This window comes from Mobula birostris, chromosome 3 (assembly GCF_030028105.1).
Source record: "Mobula birostris isolate sMobBir1 chromosome 3, sMobBir1.hap1, whole genome shotgun sequence".
Taxonomy (NCBI): Eukaryota; Metazoa; Chordata; class Chondrichthyes; order Myliobatiformes; family Myliobatidae; genus Mobula; species Mobula birostris.
The window spans coordinates 178,864,865-178,891,744 of NC_092372.1; the positions used below are offsets into that span (position 1 = coordinate 178,864,865).

At 39.2% G+C, this 26,880-nt stretch overlaps 1 protein-coding gene across 3 annotated transcripts in view; it reads left to right on the forward strand.

Moving 5' to 3' along the window:
• Positions 1–26,880, forward strand: part of LOC140195455 (disintegrin and metalloproteinase domain-containing protein 22-like) — a 345,726-nt gene that overhangs the window by 211,665 nt on the left and 107,181 nt on the right. For all 3 annotated transcript variants that reach the window (XM_072253768.1, XM_072253769.1, XM_072253771.1), the window contains exon 14: positions 6,664–6,715. In XM_072253768.1, the coding sequence (XP_072109869.1) occupies positions 6,664–6,715 (52 nt within the window). The remainder of the gene's footprint in view (positions 1–6,663; positions 6,716–26,880) is intronic.

Here is a 26,880-nt window from a genome sequence, read left to right on the forward strand (position 1 = left end):
TTTTTACTTTAGTGAGGTATGCACATATGATGTGGTGGCGTAATGACGTATGCCATTCATGTACTTTAATAATGAATTATGTGAACAAACAAAGATAAAATAGCCAGTGTGCTAGATCACATGGAAACTGAAAGAATTCTTCCTAAGTCTGAGTGGAGCAATGATAGGCTTACCTTTGGAGTAGCACCTGTGCCTGCACTGTGGCAGAAAGCTCTGGACCAGGTACTGCAAGGCTGGTTAGGCACTCAGTGTTACCTGGATGACATCATTGTTACTGGTGAGGATGACAATGAACATCTCCAAAATCTCAAAACAGTAATAAAAAGATTAAAAGATTATGCACTCAGAGAAAAGGAACTTCCTGAAAAATTTACAGAAGTGGACATATTTCTCTCCCTAATAAAAATCAAAAGTTTGCCTATTACAGCAGAAGTGATCCAAATGGAAACCAAAAAAGACTCCATGCTTTCTCAAGTCTACATGGCAACCCAAAATGACTAGAATGTGCAGCAGAAACTCCAGTTTCGTCCTTTAACCAGCATCAAGATGAACTTTCCCTTGACAGGGTTGCCTTACGTGGGGATTGAGAGTTGTTGCATCATCCAAGCTGAGAGCTACATGCAGGTCATCTAAGCATGGTCAAAATGTAAGTGTCATCTCAAAGTTTTGTCTGGTGGCCTGGGATGGATCAGCATATCAAACAGCTTGCCATGCTCTGTTGGGGTTGCTAAGACTTCCAGAAGTTGCCAAGGTCAGTGCATCTCCATCCCTGGGAATGGCCTGCGTTGTCCTGGCAGAGAATTCATGTGGACTTTGCCAGACCATTCATAGGCACACATTTCTTGGTGGTAGTGGATGCAGCTACAAAGTGGCCAGATGTGCTGCCAACGGCCTTCACTACAGCCTCGCACCCTGCTGAGGTGTTGAGAAGCCTCTTCTCGAGGACTGGTGCTTCACTACAGCCTCGCACCCTGCTGAGGTGTTGAGAAGCCTCTTCTCGAGGACTGGTGCTTCACTACAGCCTCGCACCCTGTTGAGGTGTTGAGAAGCCTCTTCTCCAGGACTGGTGTTCCAGAACACTTAGTCCATGACAATCGTTCACAGTTTGCTGTGGAGCAGTTTCAGTCATTCCTGAAAACGAATGGAATAAGACATGTTACATCTGCACCATACCACCGAGCTACAAATGGCTTTCTGAAAATGTTTGTCCAGAGTTTAAAGAAGGCTCTGCGAGCACTGTTAGCAGAACACACTGCACTGACACTGAATCAGAAGCTCACCAATTTCCTCCTTGTAGCACACACTTCACAACCAACAAGTCATCAGCTATGTGGTTCCTAAGTCATCCCTTGTGCACACACTTGGATCTGCTCAAACCCAATCTGCGAAGGAGTATGCCAGACAAACAGCTGAGACAAATTGAGGACTCCTCAAACAAGGAGGTTTGATGTTTCACTCCTGGACAAGCAGTCCTGGTGAAGGACTACAGAGGTGATCAAAAGTGGGTACTTGGCAAGTCTAAAGTCAGAACTGGACCACTCTCCTACATAGTAGAGATTGCGTCTGATGTCATCTCGAGATGACACACATAGATCAGTTAAGGAGAGCAGAGTCAATTCTTGGAGAAGAAAGGTGTCCAGGACTGACAGAACCTCTAGTCCCTGAACCAATTTCTAGAACCACCTTGGAAGAGGCCCCAAAACCTGAGATTGTTTCATAGCCACAAGTCTCTGCTGCCAAGCGCAGTGACCCCCCCCCCACCCAACCCCGTCAGGAAAAATGATATCCATCAAGAGTAAGAAACCCTCCACAGCAATTAGATCTTTGGTTCTGAATGGAACAATTTAGAATTTATTATGCTGTTGATGTCTTGTATAGTATACTGTGTATATAGTTGAGATGCATTCTGTATTGAGTTGGAGTTTATAGACAAGCAGGGAGGGGTGTTGTGTCAGTAATATTTCAGTAATATTCTAAATGTGTTGTTTGATTAAACATTTGTTGTTGTTTACATAATTCATTATGGGTTATTTGTAAAAGTAAGTGAATGGCATACATCATTATGCCACCATGACATGTGTGTGCCTCGCTAAAAGTAAAAATGAAGTACACTCGTTTATCTCTGGACTCCCCGTGTTTATCTTTCAATCAGTTTTGGAATTACAAAACATCACGAGACAGGGCTCTTGAGAGTTATGAGGTAGGCAAGAAGGAGTTTAAGAAAGGACATAGCAGAGCTAGAAGGGGACCTGAGAAAGCCTTAGTGAGTAGGATTAAGGAAAACCATAAGGTATTCTGCACGTATCTACAGACAGGAGGATGACTAGAGTGAGGATAGAACTAATCAGGGATGAAAGATGAGATATCTGGCGGGAGCTGGTGGAGGTGAGTAACGTCCTTAATGAATACTTCGGTTCAGTATTCACCCGTGAGAGGGACCTTGACAATGGTGAGTACAGTGTGGAACAGGTTGATGTGCTGGAGCTTTTCTATGTTTAAAAAGAGGATGTGCTCAAACTTTTGAAAAAATATGAGCATAGACAGGATGTACCCCATGTTACTATGGGAAATGAAGGGAGAGATTGCTATGCCTTTGGTGATGATCTTTACATCCTCACTGGCCATAGGAGTAGTAGCAGAAGTTCGGATGGCGGCAAGTGTTATGCCTTTCTTCTAGAGGTAGTCTTGGGAGTTTTCTTCTAGGGGTAATCCTGGGAATTATAGATCAGTGAGTTTTACATCAGTGGTTGGCAAACTATTGCAAAGGATTCTTAAGGGCAGGATTTATGAGTATTTGGAGAAGCATAGTTTGATTAGGGATCATCAGCATGACTTTGTGAGGGGCAGGTCGTACCTCACAAGCCTTGACTGTATTCGTTGTGGTATTGACAAAACAATTTGATGAAGATAGAATAGATTTTAGTAAGGCATTTGATAATTTCCCCATGGTAGGCCTATTTAGAATGTCAGGGAGCATAAGATCTAAGGGAACCTGACTGCGTGGATTCAGAACTGGCTTTCCCACAGAAGGCAGAGGGTGGTAGCAGATGGAGCATATTTGGCCTAGAGGTCAGTGACCAATGGTGTTCCTCATGGATTTGTTCTGAGACCCCTGCTCTTGGTGATTTTTATAAATGACTTTATGAGGAAGTGGAAGGGTGAGTTAATAAGTTTGCAGATGACATGAAGGTTGCTGGTGTTATAGATAGTGGAGAAAGTTGCTGTAGGTTACAATAGGATGTTGACAGGATGCAGAGCTAAGCTGAGAAGAAGCAGATGGAGTTCAGTCCTGAAAAGTGTGAAGTGATACACTTCAGAAAGTCAAACTTGCAGGCAGAGTACAAGGTTAATGATAGGATTCTTAGCAGTGCGGAGGAACAGAGGGGTCTTTGGGTCCAACTCCACAGATCCCTCAATAATGCCCCACAAGAATGTGTATAGTACGTTGGGGGACTGAGTTCAAGAGCCGCAATGGAGCGTTGCAGCTGTATAAAGCCAGAGTTACTCCACACTTGGAGTATTGTGTTTAGTTTAGTTCTGGTTGCCCCATTATAGGGAGGATGTGGAAATTTTAAAGAAGGTGCAGAAGAGACTTGCCAGGATGCAGCCTGGATTAGAGAGCATTTCTTATGAGAGGCTGATTGAACCAGGGTTTTTCTCTGGAACAAAGGAAGATGAGAGCTGACTTGATAGATGTGTATAATATAATAAGTGGTAAATATAGACTGGACAACCACTGCCCTTTCCCAGGGTGGAAATGGCTTATTCAAGAGGGCATAATTTTAAGATTGTTGGAGGAAAATATAAAGTGGGATGTCAGAGGTGAGGAGGTAAGTGGGTGGAGCACACTGCCAGGAGCTGGGGAGATTTAAGAGACTGTTAGATAGCTACATAGCTGAAAGATAAATGCAGGGCTAGGTGTGAGGCAAGGGTTAGATTGATCTTAGTGTAAGTCAAAAGGTTAGCACAACATCGTGGGCCAAAGCATCTGCCCTTTTTTGTACTGTTCTATGTGCTGTGTAAAAGTAGGCCACATGCAATTGGAGCCAAAATACTGGCATGCATGGAGGATTGGTCGATGAATGAAAAGCAGGGACTGGGAATGAACAAGGTTGGGAAATTGCAGCAAGATGTGTTTTGCAGAATCAGTACTGGGACCCTACCCGTTCACGATGATTTGGACAAGGGAATCATATATTTGCTGATCATACAGAATTGGTGAGGAAATGGTAATTGGAATATAATGTGGAAAAACCTAATGTTATCCAGTTTGATAGAAAAGTGGAGTTTTTTTATTGTTAAGAGGTTGAAAGACTTTGATGTTTAGAGATCTGGCTTCCCCCTCTAAACACCCAGAACCACTGGTTAATGTGTAAGTACAGCACAACATCAAGAAAGGAAGCGAAGTATTGACCTTCAATTATATTGAAACAAAGGGTAAAAATACAAAAATAGCAATGGTTTACTGCAATGTTATGAAGACCTGGAATATTTCATACAGAGCAGTTCACCCCACAAATAGAAAGATACATTATGTGCAGGCTAGCAGGTTGATTGTATTTTCTCTGTCTCTCCTTTCTTAAGAATTTGGGTCACACCCTTTATCTGTAGGAACCTTTGGAATTCTGGAACATGATAACCAAATCATTCACTCTATTTAAACCCCTGGGAGTAGATTATCAAATCGTTAGTATTTATCAGTGTTCAGGCTTGTTAATTTTGCTAGTGGTTGTTTTTTTTACTTAGATTAAATTTCTTTCTCGGTCTTCCAGTAAGTCCAGGGAGATTTATTTTGGGCTTTGGCATTACGGATAAATGTATCTGTTTAATTCCTCTGATTTCCTTAATTCCTAAGGGACCTACATTTGCACTCACTAACCTTTTCAGTTTGACTCATGTATAGAAGTTTTGCTTCTGAATGGTTTATTCTTTTTATCAATTTCTCAGTCTGCCTTTTCTGAATTTTAAAACACTCTCAAACTTTAGGTGTACCACTTTTCTGGGAACTTTACAAACCTTTCCGATATTTGATTATCTTTTTAAATTTTTTTTTTCTTGTTCTGTTTTATTCTTTTTAAGAAATGTTTTTTTGCAGATCATGTAATTAATTTAAATTGCTGTCCATTGCCTATCCTCTATGATTTCATTAATTCATAAGAGACCTACATTGGCACTCACTAACCTTTTCAGTTTAATATAGTTTCCACAAACCTACCTGTCACACATTACCTATGTAGCGTTCTTTTTTCAGATTAAAAGCCCCAAATTCTGATTGACCTTCATCATTTTGAACTTAGTGTAAAATTCTTTGGACCTTCACAAGAATTTATCCTTTCTCAGAGCACAATCATATTTACAAAAGAAAAGATTGCTCTGTTTCTCTTGCTTGTGATTCAATGAAATTCTACTATCAGGTTACTATCCCATGGAGCAGGGGTTCCCAACATTTTTCATATCAGTGAGATTTACCATTAAATGGGGGATCTGTGGACCCCAGGTTTGGAACCCTTGCCATTGAGAAATAGAAGGATTTAAGCTAGAAGCAGGCCTTAGGCCAACAGTGTCTGCACTATCAACCATATTCATTCTTTTTTAACCCATTCGGTTCTCCCCACATTCCCATAAGTTCTGCCCAGTTTTTATTCCTTCTGCCTCCTAGTCCACCAATCACCTTGTGTTCCTTTTTCAATGTCCCCATCTCTTGTCTTCTTAGTGGCCATTTCTCCTCTCCACTCTCTGTCCTGGTGCAGGATTTCAACCCAAGATGTTGGCAACTCTTCTCCCCACACAAATGCTGCTCAACCCACTGAGTTCTTCCAGCAGATTGCTTGATGAGTTATTGATATTGTCTATGTTTCGGATGTGCCTACATTTTTTAGCACTGTGGATTTCAACATTGCTTTTGACAAAATTCAGCACTTGCAGTCAAGTCAGTTAATTAAAAGTAAATAAGGTGCAAGAGAAAGTATCTCATTGGATCCATAATATACAGTATATATTGAATTAAATTTGTATCATACATTCTTAAACATCAGCATTTTGTGACATCTAGTTATTTGTAGGTCTCCAAATGTCTAACATTAAGTTATGCTGCATAAATAGCATCATTAACACACTCTTAGGGAAAAGCCACCTCTCATGGGAAATGTTATCCACTAGGAAAAAGAATACAGCAAAGAAACAATGACAGAAAGCATTAAAGAGAACAATGCTTATTGTGGCAAGAAGCCCAAGTCTGTCACTATAAATTGTGGATTAAAATGTAAACACTATATCAGAAAGAAAGTGGTGCAGAGATCAATAAGGTGCATTGCCCGTATTCTGTTCTTGCATGTTGACAATGATTGAAGTTTTTGTTCTATGTTCCAACTATTTGGTAGTTTCAAAGATAATGGGATTTTGTGGCATGACTTACGATCAAGATCAATGTATTACACGGTTATGAATCAGTTCTACTTTATTATGCGGGTTTCTCAGCTGCGGTACGAAGACAAATAATCGAGTTCCATTTATTGCTTTGAGTATTGCACAGAGAATCTTAAGTGAATTGACTTATAACTAAGTTAAAGGATGCTGTAAATTATTACATAAAGTCAAATGTAATGCAGAATTTCATTCTTCACAACAATCTTTGCGATGATCAGAACTTTTTTTTTCTTTCAGTTGACTGCAACTGTGAAGATAAATGGGCTGGATGCATAATGGATGATCCTGGGTAGGAAATTGTATATACTTGAATTCTTATATTGCCTATACTTGAATTTTTCAGCAGGTAGTGACCATTGTAGTGTGACTGCTGTCAAAAGTCATCACATTTCTAGCATGAAAAGTAGCAGAAAAACTTAATGTATTTGACGAACTTAGGCATTAGAAACACTTTGCAGCCAGGGAACTGCTTTTGATATGTAAGCATTGGTATAGAGACTGCAGCAACAATCTTAAAAGGTCCCACAAGCAGCAACACTGTAATAACAATATAATCTGCCTTTTCATGTTTTGGGGAGAGAAATATTAGTCAGGAGGAATTCCCATTTTATTTAAAGTAGGCCCTTGGGATCCTTGAGAATGTACTCTTGAGGGAGAAGATGACTTAAAATCTTATGACGACATGTCCACAACCCTAAATCCTGGGTTGAGAAGAAAAGCCTAAACTACGTGCCCAAGATGCTTGAGTGGGACCACAGTCTTATGACTAGGAGGGACAGCACAGCCCACTAATGCACAGCTGACAGTATGATTTGGTTTCATACAGATCCAGGTTTTGAAAGTTCCCTCTGATTACTTCATTTGCAGCTGTATCACTTGGCTCTGGAATTGGTGGACGTGAATGAAAGTCTGACCTGCAGTTGTGAAATACCTGAGAATATTTTTGTTAAATAAATATCCTATAGAACTTTAGTTGTTATTGTTAGCAAAGCATTTGAAGTATATTAGAAAAATTATAAGATAGTGTCCTTTTATGTCTGAAAACAACTTGTGTGAGACTAATACCCTGAATTCTCTTAATTTTTAAAAGTCTGCAGGCCTCTGTCCTGAATCTACTCACCAACTAGTCTTCAATAGTCTACTTTGAAAGATAAATCTGAAGATATATTACCCTTTGGGTAAAGGAATTTCTCAAATCAGTCCTGAATGGCCAGCCATTTACTTTGAGGCCTTGACTCTTGGTTCTTGACACCCTAGCCTAGAAAAATATCATTGCTACATCTATCTTTTAAGAGGGTCTTTTAAGAGCCTCTTCAGTAGGTACATGAGGCTTAGAAAAATAGAAGTCTATGTGCCAGGGAAATTCTAGGCAGTGTCTAGAATAGGTTACATGGTTGGTACAACATTGTGGGCTGAAGGGCCTGTAATATGCTGTAGAGTTCTAAGTTCTATCTTGAGAAGCTCTATAAGAATTTTGTACTCTGTGTGTCAACAACATTATGTTTTATTCCTCCCAACTTTATGTAGACCCAGCCTGCTTAGTATTTCTTCACAGGGTAATTCTTCCATCCCAGGAATCAAAGGCTCTACAACTCCTGTTCTCAATATTATTTTTTACTTATTTATCTATATTATGTTTTACTTTCAGTATTAGCACAATTTGTTGTCCTTTTCACATTTGTTGACTAGTGGTATTCCCAATCTGTTTTAGGACCCATATTCTTTTTACGTCATATGTTACTGATTTGGATGATGGGATTGATGGTTTTGTTGCAAAGTTTGCAGATGATACAAAGATAGGTGGAGGGGTAGGTAGTTTTGAGGAAGTAGAGAGACTACAGAAGGACTTAGGCATATTAGGAGAATGGGCAAAGAAGTGGCAGATGCGATACAGTGTTGGGAAATCTGTGGTCATGAACCTTGGTAGTAGAAATGAAAGGGTTGACTATTTTCTAAATGGAGAGAAAATACAACAAAAGTTGAGGCACAAAGGACTTGGGAGTACTTGTGCAGAATTCCCTAAAGGTTAATTTGCAGGTTTGAGTCTGTGGTGAGGCAGGCAAATTCAGTGTTAGCATTCATTTCAAGAGGACTAAAATATGAAAGCAAGGATGTAATAATGAGATTTTATAAAGCACTGGTGAGGCCTCACTTGGAGTATTGTCAGCAGTTTTGGGCCCCTTATCTTAGAAAGGATGTGTTGAAACTAGAGTGGTTCAAAGGAAGTTCACAACAACGATTCCAGGTTTGAATGGCTTACCATATGAAGAGCGTTTGATAGCTCTGGCCTGTATTCACTAGAATTCAGAAGAATTAATTGAAACCTATTGAATGGTGAAAGGCCTTAATAGAGTGGATGTGGAGAGGATGTTCCCTTGGTGGGAGAGTCTGAGACCAGAGGATACAGCCTCAGAATAGAGGAGTGTCCTTGTAGAACAGAGATGAGAGGAATTTCTTTAGCCAGAAAGTGGTGAATATATTGAATTCTTTGCCACAGGCAGCTGTGGAGGTCAAGTCTGTATGTATATTTAAGGCAGAGGTCGATAGATTCTTGATCAGTCAGGGCTTGAAGGGATATGTGGAGAAGGCTGGAGATTGGGGCTGAGAGGAAAAATGGATCAGCCATGATGAAATAGCAGAGTGGACTCAATGGGGCAAATGGCCTAATTCTGCTCCTATAGCTTATGGTCTTATGTTCTTATTCTTTTGTGTTTCTTTGTTTTTATTGTGAATGTCCACAAGAAAATGAATCTTAGGGTAGTATATGATGATGTATGTGTACTTTGATAATAAATTTACTTTAAATTTTTGAATGCACGTCTTCATTGCGTTCTCTCTATTACACGTATACCCTTCATTAGGTAGGGAAACCAGAGTTGTACACAACATTTCCACTGCAGTCTCACCAGTCCCTATAGAATTTCAGCACAATTCCTATAGCTTTGAAAATAATCTCTTTGCAGTAATTGCCAACTGAAAAATTGCTTTAATAATAGGGCCTATTGATAGTAATAAGTAATAATGATTTGCGTGTAAGGATACCCAAAGCCCGGGTGAACACCAACAGCTTTTAGTCTCTTGCTATTTAAAATATTCAGATTTTCTATTTTTTTCTGAAAAAATGATGGCTAAACATATTTCTACACTTAATTTCTACTGCTTTTTTCTCTCTCAATTAGTCTGTCTATATCTAAAATTTTCTACCACCCCTTTCACTTCAGCTGGTTACCAACTTTATACCATTAGTAAACGTGGATATATTGCACTAGATCCTAGCAGGGATATCATTGATATAGATTGTAAATTGCTGGTGCTCCAGTATCATTTACTTACGTGCCCCTCCAGTTAAACCAATGCAAATTTATTTGTAAATTCCATTGTTTTATGTCCATTGACCAATTCTTAATCCACATTAGTACATTGTAATTGAGCAATTAGCTCTGTTTCTGGTCAGAGTCATAGAGCTATACAGCATGGAAATAGGCTCTTTGACCCAACCAGTCAATGCCAACCAAAGTGCCTAACTCAGCTAGTTCCTTTGGCCTGCCTTATAAATAATCACAGCCTGTCCAGTCTCTTGTATAACTTAAGAAGAAATTAATTGATGCCAATACGTGGATTTCAAACGCTTTGAACCTTCTAGTATTTAATGGATTTTGACAGCCAGGTATGGGGAGTACTTTTGCAAATTTCTTTATCAGTTATATGTCTAACTTAATAATCTGAGGCTATGGAAAATAAAAGCATGGGTAAGCCATACAGCCCTTGAACCTGCTCCACCTTTCAGTTATATCTGTGCTTGTCATTCAATTTCCTAGTGATTCACTTTATGCCCAAAACCCAGTCCTGAATATATTGAATGACTGAGGATCCTTTGCCCTCAGAAGTCAAGAATCCCAAAGATCCTGTGCAAGGCAATTCTTTATTATCACACTCCGACATATTCTACCTGATATCCAAATGCTCTGACTCCTTACTTTTGACTCTTCAGCCTAAGGAAATACTTGGACTCTGTCCTTGTTATCCTCTTATAATCTTAACAGAAAGTCTGAAAAACATTTTGCATTTAAAGCAACATAAATTAAATTTGCTTGTTAGATTTGCTTGCAAGACACATTTTATTCTTGTTGTGTGAGGTAAGCACCAGTAGATGGCGCACCATTCCTGCCCATGTCTCCAAAGTACAGTCATTACTTTCTATTTAATGCTCTAGCTGATGGGAAACTTGAAAGCAAAACTCATCTCCACACAGCCTGTTGTTTGGGCACTAGAGTAACCACCTTCTGGAAATGGCAATCAAAAAAGGAATGTAGTCTTCTCAAGTGGAGTTTGCATCACAAATGAGTTAGTCTAGAAAATTAGTGAGCATCCCCAGGAAATAAAAGAACATCGCCCAACCCTCTGCCTTAGAGTACGTCAACATACGGCAGTCATCAATACATAACTCTGTAAGCTACACTGGTGGCCAAGGAGGGCTTTCACTCACATATCCACCAGGGAGACAATGAAGCCAGGGTTGGAGTTATAGAATCATACAGCACAGAAATAGGCCATTTGACTTGCCAGTTATCTAGCACCCATTCTGTTTTCAAAAATCTTGCTTAATGGTTTCGGCCTGAAATGTCACCTGTAATCTTTTCCTTAGATGCTGTCTGGCCTGCTGAGTTCCTCCAGCATTTTCTGTGTGTTACTTGGATTTCCAGCATCTGTAGATTTTCTCCTGTTTGTCAAGAGATACAACAGTTAACTGGAAAACAGACACCTGCTATCTACCATATCAATGTCTCTCACAAGTTTATATTGCTCATTACCTCCAGGGAAAAAAATCCAGCCCATCCAATCTCACCATATACAGTAACTCAAGCCTTCCAATCCAAGCTACATCATTATGAATCTTTTCTATACCCTTTCCAGGATAATTACATCTTTCCTGTAAGGCAGAGACCAGAACTGCACATTATAGTCCAAATGCAGCCAAACCAACAATATGTACAACTGTAAAAGAACGTGTCAACTCTTGTACTCAGGGTTTCAGCTGATAAAGTGAAGCACGCCATCTGCTATCCTCATCACCCAATCTACATGTGTTTTCATTTTCCCCGAGATCTCTCTGTTCAAAAACTCACTTGTTTCTTTGTTTCTGTGGCATGTTAATGGAGTAACCCTGTGCCTCTGTGGTGAATGGGATGGGCTCCAAGCTCTACATGGAACTTTACAGGTTGGGATTCAGGCTCAGGATTAGAACCAGGACTCTGGTGCTCTTTCAGCATAAGAAACTTCACTCGGGGATTTTGGAATTTTACAACAAGAGTGACAAGGGAGGACAGAATGCAAATGCGGTTTGCTTTCCTTTTTTCCATAAGTTGCACAAGTTAACAGTTAAATAAGAAGAGTATTAATACAATGAAACAAGTGGAATGCATGACTGAATGGTTCAGTGTTACCATTCCAAGAACGAAACAGACCAGAAGAGTTTATATTTTGGTGAGAGTAGCCAATAGTCAAGTTTATTGTATATACACAAATGCATGTGTGCAACTGTGCAGGTTGGATGCTGGACTTCTCTCTGATCCTTGCCATTGCTCACATAGTTATTATTGTCATTGTTAGTAGTATTATTTCAACTTGAGCTGGTGGTGATGGGTGTCAGGATCACTGTCCTGAATCCTCCTCACGCTCCAGCTCAGTAGGTGGTGGTAATGCACCTTTTTAATTGGTCTGCCAACCACCAATAAAAAGCAATAGAAAAAGAGCCAATACTGATAATGTGCCTATGTTGTAAGCCAGTGCTGTATTCCTTTCAAGTATTTCTTGCCCTTGCTTTGCTAGTTTTGTATTTTAGACCAGTTTTATTTTAGAACTTTGGATTCAGTCTGTTGTGTTTTTTGGAATCGCTTGCTTGCTCCTTTTTGACTCCTGTTTTTGTAAAATTGAAAAAAAAAAGCCTGGCATTCTGATTTGGATTATTGCCTTTGTTTTGGAACTGTGCTGGAAAGACAAAGTATCCAGCAAAGTACCTGTCTGAATTTTCTTTCTGGCCTCCTGTATGATCTCTGCATCCGGGTTCATTTCTCACACATTTCCTTGGGTACAGTGGTAGTGTTCTGGACTGCCACGCTGAAGACCAAGGTTCAAGCCCTAATAGGCTTGATACTCACCTCCTGCAGCTTTTAAAAAGAAAAAGAGTTATGATGTGAGACAGAGGATTTTCTGTCAAGATAACGTCATCCTCTACAGTTGCTTCGTCAATATTTTCCTACCCTTAGGCAGGAGGTACGGGAGCTTTAGGTCCCACACTGCAGGTTCATGAACACTTATCACCCTATAGACATCAGGCTCCTGAACTAACATAGAAAGCTTCAGTCACCTCAACACTGAGCTGATTCCACAACCTACACACTCACTTTCAAGGCACCGCAACTCATACAGTATTCTTGGTATTATTTATTTACTTACAGAATTTGTCTTCTTTTGCATGTTGGTTGTTTGTCAGTCTTTCTTTATGTATAGATTTTCATAAACTCTATTGTATATATTTTCCTGTAAATGCCTGCAAGAGGATGAATCTGAAGGTAATATTTGGTGACATTAGAACATTAGAAAGCTTTTGACAAGAACAGGCCATTCAGCCCAACAAAGCTTGCCAAGTTCCTATTCACCTAGTGTGTTGAAATAACTATCAAATTTAGATTTAGAAGTTTCTCAGGTACTACTCTCAACTACACAACTAGGTAGTTTGTTCCATGTGTCCACAACTCACTGTGTAAAGAAATGTTCCCTGATGTCAGTCTGAGATCCCCCTTAACCGATCTCCACCTATGGCCCTGGGTCCTTGATGATGGATTAATTTTTTCTTAAATTTTTTAATTCAATTTTCAAATTTAATTACATAGAATAATATCTACCCTCCCACCTCCCCTTAACCCTTCCCCCTGTAACATACCTCTACCTAAAAAAAGAAGGGAAAAAAACAGAAAAAAAAGAAAGAAAGAATTGGTAACTGGCATCCACTTTACTTCTACCCTTAATGATTTTGAACACTTCTGTCATGTCCCCTCTCATTCTACTTAGGTAAAAAGATTTAATACCTTCAATCTTTCTTCATACCCGGAATGAGTCTAGTCACCCTTCTCTAGACTCTCTTCGGTGCCTTCACATCCCTCACACAATATGGAGACCAAATCTGTACACAGTATTCAATATGTGACCTCACAAGTGCCTTATACAGTTTAAAGAGAATACCTCATAACTTGAACTCCACTGAGAGATTTCTTTAGCCCAAGGTTCTATTAGCGTTCCTAATCACTTCTGTGCATTGTCTAGATGTTGGTGGTCAGTCTAGCAGGATGTTCAAATCCTTCTCATACAGTACACTTTCTAACTGAAGACCACCCCATTATATATTTATATCTAATATTTCTACTTCCTATATGTAATACTTTACAGTAAATTTCATCTACTGTTCATCTGTCCACGTCTGGATTTAGTTTAGATCTAACTGTATTGATTTTGCTGTCTGAATGTTATCACCCCTTTCCCCCTAATCTTGTGTCATCAGCAAACTTTACTAGTTTATTTGTTATGCGCCTATCCATATCATCAATCTAAATAAGAAACAGCAGTGGCCCCAAAAGTTGATCCTTGTGGAACCCCACTTTTAACATCTTCTTGATGTGAAAATTATCCTCTCACCATAACTCATTGTTTTGTATTTCTGAGCCAATTCGGCACCCATTTGCACACGTTATCCTGAATCCCTCCCTCCTGTAATTGGATTATGTACCTTGATAATGAATTTACTTTGATGTTGAATATTGGCCATTCTGTTTATGTAGAGAACCAGCTGTTCACAGGTGACACAGCCATGCCTGGCCCTGGCCCTGCCTGTTAGATACGAGTAGCCCTGACTATGCCCCACCTATTTCTGCAGGAGTGGGAGGTGCAGACATTCAATAATTTTGGGTGATATTACTGTTAAGGTTAAACAGCAGGAAGTATATGGAAGGTGTGAGATGTACAGATGCATCAACTTACTGTATGAGGGTATAGAAGTTGTTGGTAGGTGAGCAGTTGGAGAGGGGGATGAAGTGGAACAAAAATCTAGCCAAGTGGATATGGCAGCTGAAGGTGGGATCAGAAAGCTTGACCATGTATCCAAATCTTGACCCAGACCCTCAGGCTTGATCGCCCTGCTTATTTCCTCCCTAAAGCTTCACACCAAGTTGTGGGCACCTTTTGGAAATGCACATTCATATAGCCATCTGGAATATATGCACACTGTAGTCATCTTGATGCAGTAAGAGAGGTAAAGGACTTATTTCGGGACAGTATTGTCCAACCTTTTAGGATCATTCTTGCAACATGCTACATAGTTTCTTCCTATATTACATCTGAACCATGGAATAAAAGGAGAAGGAGGTGTGTTCACAACACATAAAAAACGGAAGATTACTAATCTCCATGACTACCTCCACTGATATACCTATGCACCAAGAAAAACAGCATGCTCGACTCTCTGTGTAGATGAAAGTGCCTGAGCTCTTAGATGAGTGCTTGAGTAACCCTGTTCTTCAGCAGCTTTGTGAACATGAGCTCTTTGCAAGAGCCAAATACTCTGTCATTATTATTATTCTGCGTATTACTTTAATTACCATGATAGGGCATCCTTTGATCTGTTGCACTGAAGTGAAGCCAGATTTAGAAAGCGAACAGCAAAGAGTTACATGCACTTGGAGAAATGAAAATTTCACATACCCTTTCTGAAATATAAGAGGCAACATCCATGCCAATCATACTTTTGCAGGCAGATGCCCCTAATTTGAGTAGTGGGGATTGGCAACTTCAGCATTTGTCTCACATGTCTTACACACAGAGCCCTGGCCATATCACCCATGGCACCCCACAATGTTACTGGATACAGTGTAAGTAACACAAAGCTTGATGGCAATATTCATACAAGGGACAACTAAAGATTTAGCCTCTATCATGGAGTTAATTGGGCACATCTTGTATTCTGAATTTTTAAAATTCAGAAGTAGTAATTAATCCAGCTGAGGTACATTGCCGTGCACAGTTACACTGGGCTGTGCCTGCATGCCACAACAGAATTCTGTCTGGCAGAGCAGAACTGGTCTCAAGTACCCACCCTCCATGGGACACATGGAAGGAGGCATGAAAACAAATCTGTACGTTGTGCCAATATTTCTGATGGTGCAATTGTTTGTAAAATCAGTGGATTCAGATCTCTCTCCTTGCCGTGAACAACCATCAAGTCAAATGATGCTACGTGATCACATTTCTTGGGCTATGAATTCCGTTTCATAGGGTTTAGGTTGGGACTGAGAAGATGATGAGGCATGCAGGTATGTGATGAGAGGATGAGGGTTGCCTCAGTGATGCTGTGTGTGTGTGTGTGTGTGTGTGTGTGTGTGTGTGTGTGTGTTGGGAGCAGAGTGCTGAATGAGGACCAAGCAAGTGAACAACTGCTTACCTTACAAAAGACTTAGCGAGATTAGGATTACAGCACAGCTCGGAGGCTTTCTCGGGCATAAGACCTGTATCTCAGACTATACAGCCTTGAGGGACTCTTGGAGTACTTGGGCAATACTTTGCTAATTAAACTGCATAAAGTTTAATCTGCATCTAAAGTTCAAAGTAAATGTATTATCAAAGTACATAAATCAGCATATACCTGTACAACCCTGAGATTCATTTTCTTGTGGGCAATCACAGTAAATACATGAAAGACAACAGAATAAATAAAAGACCGCACTCAATAGGACAGACAAGAAACCAATGTGCAAAATTAATAAACTGTGCAAATACAAACAGAAAGAAAAAAATAATTAATAAATAAACAATAAGTATTGAGAACATCAAATGGAGTCTCGGGAACAGTTCCGTGATGGGGCAAGTGAAGTTACCCTATCTGGTTTAAGAGCCTGATGGTTGAGGGATAATAATTGCTGCTGAATCTGATGGTATGTATTATGTGCTGTTGGGCACTGTGCAACTTCAGGGTCCATTGAGCATCAGTGCTTCAGAAACATGGAAGTCCGCGAACAAAAACTGAGAACTTCGTGCAACTCTTAAGTTCAAACTTTCAATTGTGGTGAATTATTTTCATTGAAAGTTGATTGTATAATTGATGAAAGCAGGGTACAACATAACACAACTGCCTTGTTGCATTCACATCAGGAGTGTGCTCCAGGTGAATTGACAAAAGAGCCTAATATTTTATATAGGATTCATGCAGGGAAAAAGGCTGGTCAAAGCAGTGCAGCGATTAGAGTCACATCTAATCATTATTTACTTGTTGCTTTGGGAGTGCTTCACTCCAGCACAACATAGAATATGAGGTTGCATCGTTCTGAAATGGATTGTATGTTTGGCAATTGTTAGTGTGATTATGCTGTTTTTATGAGCACATGGCACTCCAATCAATCTGCAACAACAAAAAATGTTAACAAAGTACATTTGAATATAAAAAAAATCCTGAAATGCGAATTCATGTGTCACAATTTTATTTATGTAATAATCATTTATGAATTAAGCAGGGCTGATTTTCTAATTTGCTTAATCAGTAATTATAATTAAGAATTTTTTTTGGCATATAATTAACATATGAACAAAATTGTTTAATATGGCATTGCCTAGTTCTTAAAAATCCTTTCATTTTACTTGTAAATGGAATTATGCAATGAATTCATTAACATCCTATTCATAATCACACAACTTACCTGCTCCAGAATTTCAAGATAGAAATTGAATTACCACGGGCTATATCACAGAGAAAGCCTATTTGACCCAAGAATTCAGGACAGAATTAAATCTACACATCAGCCACCTTGTCTAGACTCCCATTTGATCTTCTCATAATATCAGTTATCCAATATAATTTTCTAGAAGGTTTGAAGGTCTATACTACAGCAGTTTCTTTCAACAGAGAAGTTTATGGTTTTAGCAACATTGCTTGTCACTGTTTGAAAACGCAGTTGAATCATGAGTCATATTTTACTCTCAACACACATCAAAGTTGCTGGTGAACGCAGCAGGCCAGGCAGCATCTCTAGGAAGAGGTACAGTCGACGTTTCAGGCCGAGACTCTTCGTCGGTCTCGGCCTGAAACGTCGACTGTACCTCTTCCTAGAGATGCTGCCTGGCCTGCTGCGTTCACCAGCAACTTTGATGTGTGTTGCTTGAATTTCCAGCATCTGCAGAATTCCTGTTGTTTTCATATTTTGCTCTATCCGGATCCCTTAATGTATTTGGATATTCAGTAATTTACAGAATGTGGCCAGTATTTATTGTCCATCTGTAGTAACAGGTGAGACTGTGGTAATGAGTCATCTTCTTGAATTGCTGCAGTTCTTCTGACACAGGTACTCCCATAGTATTGTTCAGTGACAAGCTGAAGGGACTTTGATGTATTTCCAAATTAGGATAAAGTACAACTTGGAGGGAAAGGTATTGTCCTTGTCGTCCTCAATATTGGAAGTCATGGGTTTTTAGAGCTACTGAGACAAAAAAATGCAGTGTGATATTTGTAAATAGAACACTTTGCAACATCAGTGGAGGGAGTGACTATTTAGGGTCAAGAAGCATGCAAGCAGATCACCTTAGCCTGCATAGTTTCTTGATGTTATTAGATGTATATTCAGCCATTTTTGGACCTGACTATTTCCAGTGAAAGTCCCACAATTAAATTATTCTTCCCAGATTATATTGCATTCAAGGTTGAAAAGAAATGAATCTAGCTTCAAATTACTAAATATAATCAGCATAACTATTTAATTTGTTCATAGAGCCAGAGTTATGGAGTCCATCAAGACCCCATTTACACCAATCCTGTAATAAACCCATTTTTTTCATTCTCCCTACATTCCTATGGTCACTCACTCACCTGAACACAGGATCAAATCAATCTACCAGCTAGTGCACTCTTGGAAGTTGGAGAAAACCAAATGTTACAAAGGAAACCCATGCAGTCACAAGCAGTAACTTCAAAACATTAAACTAATTCAAAGGAAGACACAGAAGTCCAAAATGCGGGTGTAACTTCATCTCTACTTTTAAGCGAGGCGCATATGATAATGTATGCAACTAATCTATTTATACATATAAACCATAATGAATTATTTAAACAAACGAGATTATATATATACAAGATTATATATATACGAGATTGCTCAAATATTATTGAAACACTAAATATACAACACTCCTCCCTGCTTAGCTACAAACTTCAACTCAAAAGAGAATGCATCTCAACAAGATACACGGTATATAATACAATTCTTATTGACAGACATCCACGGCATAGTAAGTTTTAAATGGTCCCATTCAGGCTTAATAATTTAATTGTTGTGGAGGCTTTCTTACTCTTTTGAGATAACATCCTTCCTGACAAGGGGGATTACTGTCCTTGACAGGTGATACTTGTGGCTGTGAAACAGTCTCAGGTTCTGGGACCTCCTCTGTGGTGATTGTAGGAGTTGACTCTGACACTGCAGGAAGTGGTTCTGATAGTGGTAGCGAACTTTTCATTCTACCAATTGAATCTACTTTCCTCAACTGATCGATATGTCATCTTCAGTTGATATCAGACACAACTTCCACTTTGTAGGAGACTCACTTTCATTCTAAATGCTATTTGCTTACTTTTATTTATTTGCATGATTTGTTTTCTTTCTCACCCTGCTCATTGGGTGTATCCTGGTTTTTTTTTTATGGGCTCTTTTGGGTTTCTTTGTTTTGTGGCTGCCTGTAAGGAGGCGAATCTCAAGGTTGTATAATGTGCACATACTTTGATAATAAATGTACTTTAAACTTTCAGACTGTAATATAAACTCCACACAGACAGCATCCAGGATCAGGTTTGGAACTGAGACTCTGGTACTGTTTCAGCATAATGAGTTTTGATGTTTTGGAATTTTATAACAGGAGTGACAATAGGGGAGGCAAAATGCAGAAACAGATTGCCTTCTTTTTACCCATTAGTTAAAAAGTTACACAAATACATAGTTAAATAATAATATTAATGAGATGAAACAAGTGGAATATAGTTTTGAATAGCTTAGTGCTGTCATTCCAAGTAATTTAGACAACCCCTAGAGGGTTGACATTGTGAGTGAGTGGAGTTAGTAGTCAATAATCAAGTTTATTGTATATGCACCGGTGCATTGAAAAACTTATTGGCAATAGCATCACAGGCACATAGCATCATATAAGCAGTATTCACAAGAACAACATAATTTAAACATAAATTATACCCAATTTTTACAAGAAAGAACACAATTAGAACAAAAGAAACATGAAGTGCTCTTCTGACTAAAGATTCTCAACCCCCACAGTGAGTCAATTAACATAAGAACAAATTTAAATTTTCCAAGTCTTCAGGTACCTAATGGCCTAGATACATTTGGAACCATTTACCCAAGGGAATACATTATTCTCTTTTAACTTGATTTAAATTGAATAAATGGGACTTAATTGTGTTTGTAATGGAGTAGAACCTGGGCACTGCTTAAGAGGTTTATTGGTCCCACTGATGATCAAAACAGAGCACTTACAGGCTTTGCATTTTATTTGCCACTTTTAACTGGTGCTTTTGCATTTATTCAATAAATACAAAGACTTATTTTGTTAGTTATAATTGCACATATTGTAGTTCTACAGTGGATCGGCAGAATATAGTGAATCATAAAATCAGGCAAACCTAAATGCATGCCTAGAAAGAAACTTCATATGTCGTCGTCCTTTATTTCCTGGTCATTGAGATGGGAAATGCTCCGTAACCTTTTCCAAATTGAGACATGTTAGCTGTATTAAACTTGGTGAATATTTAATTTCTCAAACACATTCTTGTTAAATATTAGGCAGCAGCTTCTGTTACAATTGTACAAGATTGTACCAAAGGCACAGTTTTGGACACTAGACTGCAGAAGGGGCATGGTAGCAAGAGAGAAAGTGCAGAAGAGATTCACCAGAATGTTGCCTAGAATTGAGAGCTGCAGTTAAAAGGAGAGGTAGGATAGGCTAGATTGATTCTCTCTGAAATGTGGCAGACAAACAGGTAACCATATAGAGGTTTACCAGTTTATGAGGGGCGTAGATACAAAGGATAGCTAGAATTTTTTCCCCAGGGTAATGGCAAATGGAGATAATAATGACAGTTGAACTGGTGCCACTTGTGTTCAGGACAACCCAAAAGAACTAGGGACATTGGGAATTTTTTCCTTTAAAAAAGATCTTCAGGTTGTGATGGATCCGATGGTTTAATTGTCAATTTTGTTTGCGGTTTAACATTTATTTTAAGTAGTTCTTATAAGCATACAACGGTTTAATATGTTTCCTAGTGGTCACAGTATGTATATGCAGTTGTGCAATGTGCTTCCTAGAAGTTCTTGAAGCCTTAAATAAGAGCTTTAAGACCAGAAGACCATGAGACACAGAAGCAGAATTAGGCCACTCAGCCCATCGAGTCCTCTCCGCCATTTCATCATGGCTGACCCTGGATTCAATTTAACCCCATACACCTGCCCTCTCACCATAGCCCTGGATGCCCAGACCAATCAGGAATCTATTAACTTCCGCTTTCAATACACGCATGGAAATAGCTTCCACGGCAGTCTGTGGCAGAGCATTTCACAGATTCACTACCCTTTGGCTAAAAGAATTCCTCCTTACCGCTTTACATCCACCTTATCCACTTCTTTCAACATGTGGTAGGTTTCAATGAGATCCCCATGGATTATTCTGAATTCCAGTGAGTACAGGCCTAAAACCCTCCCGTGTGTTAACCCCTTCATTCCCGGAATCATCACCACGAACCTCCTCTGGACTCCCTCCAATGATAACACATCCTTTCTGAGATATGGGGCCCAGAACTGTTGACAATACTCCAAGTGCAGCCTGACTAGTGTCTTATAAAGGCTCAGTATTAACTCCTTGCTTTTATATTCTATTCCCCTTGAAATAAATGCCAACATTGAATTTCCCTTCTTTACCACAGACTCAACCCGTAAATTAACCTTCTGGGAGTCTTTTATGAGGACTTATAAGTCCCTCTGCACCTCTGATGTTTGAATCTTCTCTCCATTTAGATAATAGTCTGCACTATTGTTCCTTTTACCAAAAATGCATGATCATACATTTCCCAACACTGTATTTCATCTGCCACTATTTTGCCCATTCTTCCAATTTTTCTATATCCTGCAGCAATCGCACTTCTTCCTCAGCACTACCTACCCTTCCACCTATCTTCATGTCATCTGGAAACTTTGCCACAAAGCCATCAATTCCATTATCCAAATCTTTGACAAACAATGTGAAAAGTAGCAGTCTCAATACTGACCCGTGAGGAACACAAGTAGTAACTGGCAGCCAACCAGAAAAGGCCCCTTTTATTCCCACTCGCTGCCTCCTGTCTGTCAGTCATTCCTTTGTCCATGCCAGTATATCTCCTGTAACACCATAGGATTTTATCTTGTTAAGCAGCCTCGTGTGAGGTACCTTATCAAATGCCTTCTGAAAATCCAAGTAAATGACACCAACTGCTTCTCCTTTGTCCACTCTGCTTGTTACTTCCTCAAAGAATTCTAACAGATTTGTCAGACAAGATTTCCCTTGACAGAAACCATGCTGACTTTGACTTATTTTGACATTAGTCTCCAAGTACCCTAAGATGTTGTCCTTAATAATAGACTCCAACACTTTCCCAACCACTGATGTTATGCTAACTTTATACTTTATTGTCGCCAAACAGTTGATACTAGATTATGAGAACACTCAGTCCTCTTTTATTGTCATTTAGAAATGCATACATGCTTTAAGAAATGATACAATGTTCCTCCAGAGTGATATTACAGAAAACAGGACAAACCAAAGACTAACACTGACAGAGCCACATAATTATAACATATAGTTAGAGCAGTGCAAAGCAATACCATAATTTGACAAAGAACAGACCATGGGCATGGTAAAAAAAAAGTCTCAAGTCCCAATCGACTCCCGAGTCCCTGATAGCAGGCGGCAAAAGGGAGAAACTCCCTGCCATAAACCTCCAAGGCACTGATAACTGCCGATGGCTTGGAAGCAGCCGACCACAGCCGACACCGAGTCCGTCCATCCGAAAATATTGAGTCTCCGACCAGCCCCTCAGATACAGCCTCCCGAGTGCCTTCAACCTAGCCCCAGCCGCCAAAACAAGCAAAGCCGAGGATTCGGGGCCTTCTGCTCCAGAGATTTCGGTTACCACACAGTAGCAGCGGTAGCGAAGTGGGCATTTCAGAAGTTTCTTAGAAGATACTACAACGTACAATCATCACAGCGATATTTGATTCTGTGCTTCGCGCTCCCTGGAGTACAAATTGATAGTAAATATTAAAATTTTAAATTATGTCATAAATAGAAAATAGAAAAAGGAAAGTAAGATAGTGCAAAAAACAGAGAGGCAGGTCCGGATAGTTGGAGGGTACGGCCCAGATCCGGGTCAGGATCCGTTCAGCAGTCTTATCACAGTTGGAAACAAGCTGCTCCCAAATCTGGCTGTACGAGTCTTCAAGCTCCTGAGCCTTCTCCCAGAGGGAAGGGGGACGAAAAGTGTGTTGGCGGGTTGGGTCGTGTCCTTGATTATCCTGGCAGCACTGCTCCGACAGTGTGCAGTGTTAAGCGAGTCGAAGGACGGAAGATTGGTTTGTGTGATGTGCTGGGCTGTGTTCACGATCTTCTGCAGCTTCTTCCGGTCTTGGACAGGACAACTTCCATACCAGGTTGTGATGTACCCTAGAAGAATGCTTTATATGGTGCATCTATAAAAATTAGTGAGGGTTTTAGGGGACAGGCCAAATTTCTTTAGCTTTCTCAGGAAGTAAAGGCATTGGTGGGCCTTCTTGGCAGTGGACTCTGCTTGCCTATAATTGGCCTATAATTTCCTTTCTTTTGCCTTCCTCCCTTCTTAAAGAGTGGAGTGACATTTTCGATTTTCTAGTCCTTCAGGACCATGCCAGAAACAAGTGATTCTTGATAGATCATGATCAATGCATCCATTATCTCTTCAGAAACCTCTTTCAGGACTCTGGGATGTAGTCCATCTTGTCCACCTTAAGACCTTTGAGTTTGCCTAGCACTTTTTCCTTTGTAATAGCAATGGCACTCACTCATGCTCCCTGACACTCGCGGACCTCTGGCTAGTGTCTTCCACAGTAAGACTAAAGCAAAGTACTTACTAAGTTCATCCACCATTTCTTTGTCCCCATTGCTACCTCACCAATGTCATTTTCCAGGATCCAATATCAACTCTCACCTCCCTTTTATTACTTATATAACTGAAAAAAAAACTTTTAGCATCCTGCTTTATATTATCAGCTAGTTTGCAGTAATATTCCATCTTTTACCTTCTTATAGCTTTTTTACTTGCCTTTTGTTGGATTTTGAAAGCTTCCCAATCATTCAACTTCCCACTCACTTTTGCTAACCTATATGCCCTTTCCTTGGCTGTTTTTAACTTCCCTTGTCAGCTACAGTTGCCTACCCCTGCCATTGATAATAACTTCTTCTGTGGGACATATCTATCCTGCGCCTTGTGAACTATTCCCAGAAACTTCAGACATCTCTGCTCTGCCATCATTCCCACCAGTATCCCCCTCCAATCCACCTGGGCAAGCTCCTCTCTCATGCCTCTGTAATTCCCTTTATTCCATTGCGATACTAATACATGTGACTTACACTTCTCCCTCTCAAATTGTGGTATGTATTCAATCATATTATGATCACTGCCTCTAAAGGGTTTTTGTTTTTTTTATATTTTATTTAATTTTTTAAAGAAGTAATGTAGGGACTCAATTAATACAACAATTAATACATAATGAAAAAAATTAATTCAAATACATTAATAAGTCCGAGAGAAAAAAAAAGAACACCTATCCCAACACCATCTCCCCGCGTTTAGAAAAAAGGAGGGAGAAAAAAAACACAAAAGACAGAGGAAAGAAAGGAGAGAAGAAAAAAGAAAAGAGAAAAAAAAGAAAAAGAAGAGTAGGCATCCAGTTTTCAGAGTCAGTTTAAAATACAAATTAAAGAAACTAGCTTATAATCAGGGATATATTAAATAAATTAAACAATCTGGGCATTTAAGTAATCTAAATATACAATGAACATAGTGTATCCATTCCTAAGGGTATAAGTAATCTTCTCAAGGGGTATACAACTTTGCATTTCTTTATTCCAATGATCAATATGTAAATGGGAATTGGATTTCCATGTTACTGCTATGCATTTCCTGGCCACTGACAACGCAATTTTAACAAATTTGGATTCATTCCTGGGGAGGTTAACTTTCAAAACTGCTAAGTTCCCCAGAAGAAACAATTCTGGGTCTAGAGGGAAATCCATCCCCAGAATTTTCCCAATACCTCCCCCAGATCTATCCAAGAAGATCTCAGTTTCATGCATAGCCAGACGGAATGCAAAAAGGTGCCAACATCTAGGCCACCCCTGAAACACTTGTCAGAAATTTATGGTTTATTTTTATGTATTTTTTCAGGTGTGAGATACAACTGATGTAAAAAATTAAAATGTATCATTCTGCATCTAGAGTTGATAAGAGTGGGAACACTATCCAAACATAGATGTGAACAACATTGATGATCAATTACAATGCCCAAATCCGACTCCCATCTCTCCCTCGATCTGTATATACCAAGCTTTGGAGATTGGTCCTGAAATACATATTAGAAATAAATATAGTTGTATTCCCCTTTGGAATTGGAACCTCCATGTCTGAGCACCTTGGTAGGGCCAGTGATGGACCCAAACAGTCCCTCAAAAAAGATCGTAATTGGAGATAGCAGAAGACCGTTATTAGATAAATTATATTTATTTTTAAGTCCCTCAGAAGACACAAATTGCTTCTGCTGATTATAACAATCTTCAATGCACCTGATACCATGTTGATACCAGGTGACTAGAAATTTATTACCCAGAGTCATGGGTATTAATCTGTTCTGAGATAGAGGTGTCTTTGAGGATATTCCTTTTTTTAGACCCATAAATTGTTTAATTTTTTCCCAGATATAAATTACATGTCTCAGTAGAGGATTGTTTGTTTTCTTTTTAATTAATTTGGAGTCCCATTTATATATAAATTCTTCTGCCATCTCTTCTCCTACCACATGTAAGCCAATTGTAACCCAAGAAGGAACGGTTGTCTCATCAAAAAAAGAAGCAATAAAACGTGCTTGTGCAGCTAAATAATATTTTTTATAATCTGGTAATTTTAACCCTCCCAATTTATAGTTCCAGGTCAATTTTTCCATGGAGATTCTAGATATTTTACCCAACCATAAAAATAGACTAATATGTCCATTGAGAATCTTAAAAAAATTATTGGATAATGGGATAGGTAAAGACTGAAAAAAATACTGAAGTCTTAACATTATCTTCATTTTTATACAGTTTACCCTGCCCATCAATGTGATGAGAAGGTTTATCCACCTACGTAGGTCCTCCTCGACATTCCGCAGCAAGGAGAGATAATTAAGTTTATAAAGGTCATCCAAAGTATGATTAAACTTAATCCCCAGATATTTCATGTTGAATTTAACCCATCTAAACTGAGTGCCATATTGATATTGGGCATAGTCTCCTCTACCTAAAGGTAAAATTTCACTTTTATTCCACTTTATTTTATATCCCGAGACTATACCATAATTGTCCAGCAAGGCCATAAATCTTACCAAAGAGCCGGCTGGGTCAGCCAAATATACTAAAATATCATCAGCAGATAAATTAATTTTATATTCTTCCTGCGCCACTTTCAACCCCTTTATGTTTGGATCCTATCTAACAGCCTCAGCCAATGGCTCTATTGCCAGAACAAATAGAGCTGGAGATAGTGGGAAACCTTGTCTACTAGATCTATGTAGACAGAAAACTGGTGAAATCTGCCCATTTGTAATTATTTTGGCCTTAGACGGATGGTAAAGTGCTCTTATCCAATTTATGAATATTTGGCCTAGACCAAATTTTTCCATTGTTTTAAATAAAAAATCCCATTCCAGTCTATCAAAGGCCTTTTCAACATCTAAAGCCACTGCTACAGTTGGGTCCACCTTCATCCTAGCTAAATGTAATATAGTCAGTAGTTTGCCAATATTATCAGATAATTGTCTATTTTTAATAAATCCTGTCTGACTGGGTTTAATCAATTTTGGCAGATATCGAGCTAGTCTATTAGCTAATGCCTTTGCTATAATTTTATAGTCCGCATTTAAAAGTGAGATCAGCCTATAAGATGCTGGTTTTAGTGGATCCTTATCCTTCTTGAGAATTAATGTAATAATTGCTGTTGAAAAGGATTCCGGTAGAGTCTGGGTCTCCTCAGCCTGAGTCACAACCCTCGTAAAAAGGGGCATTAATTGATCCTTAAATTCCCTATAAAATTCAGGGGGAAAA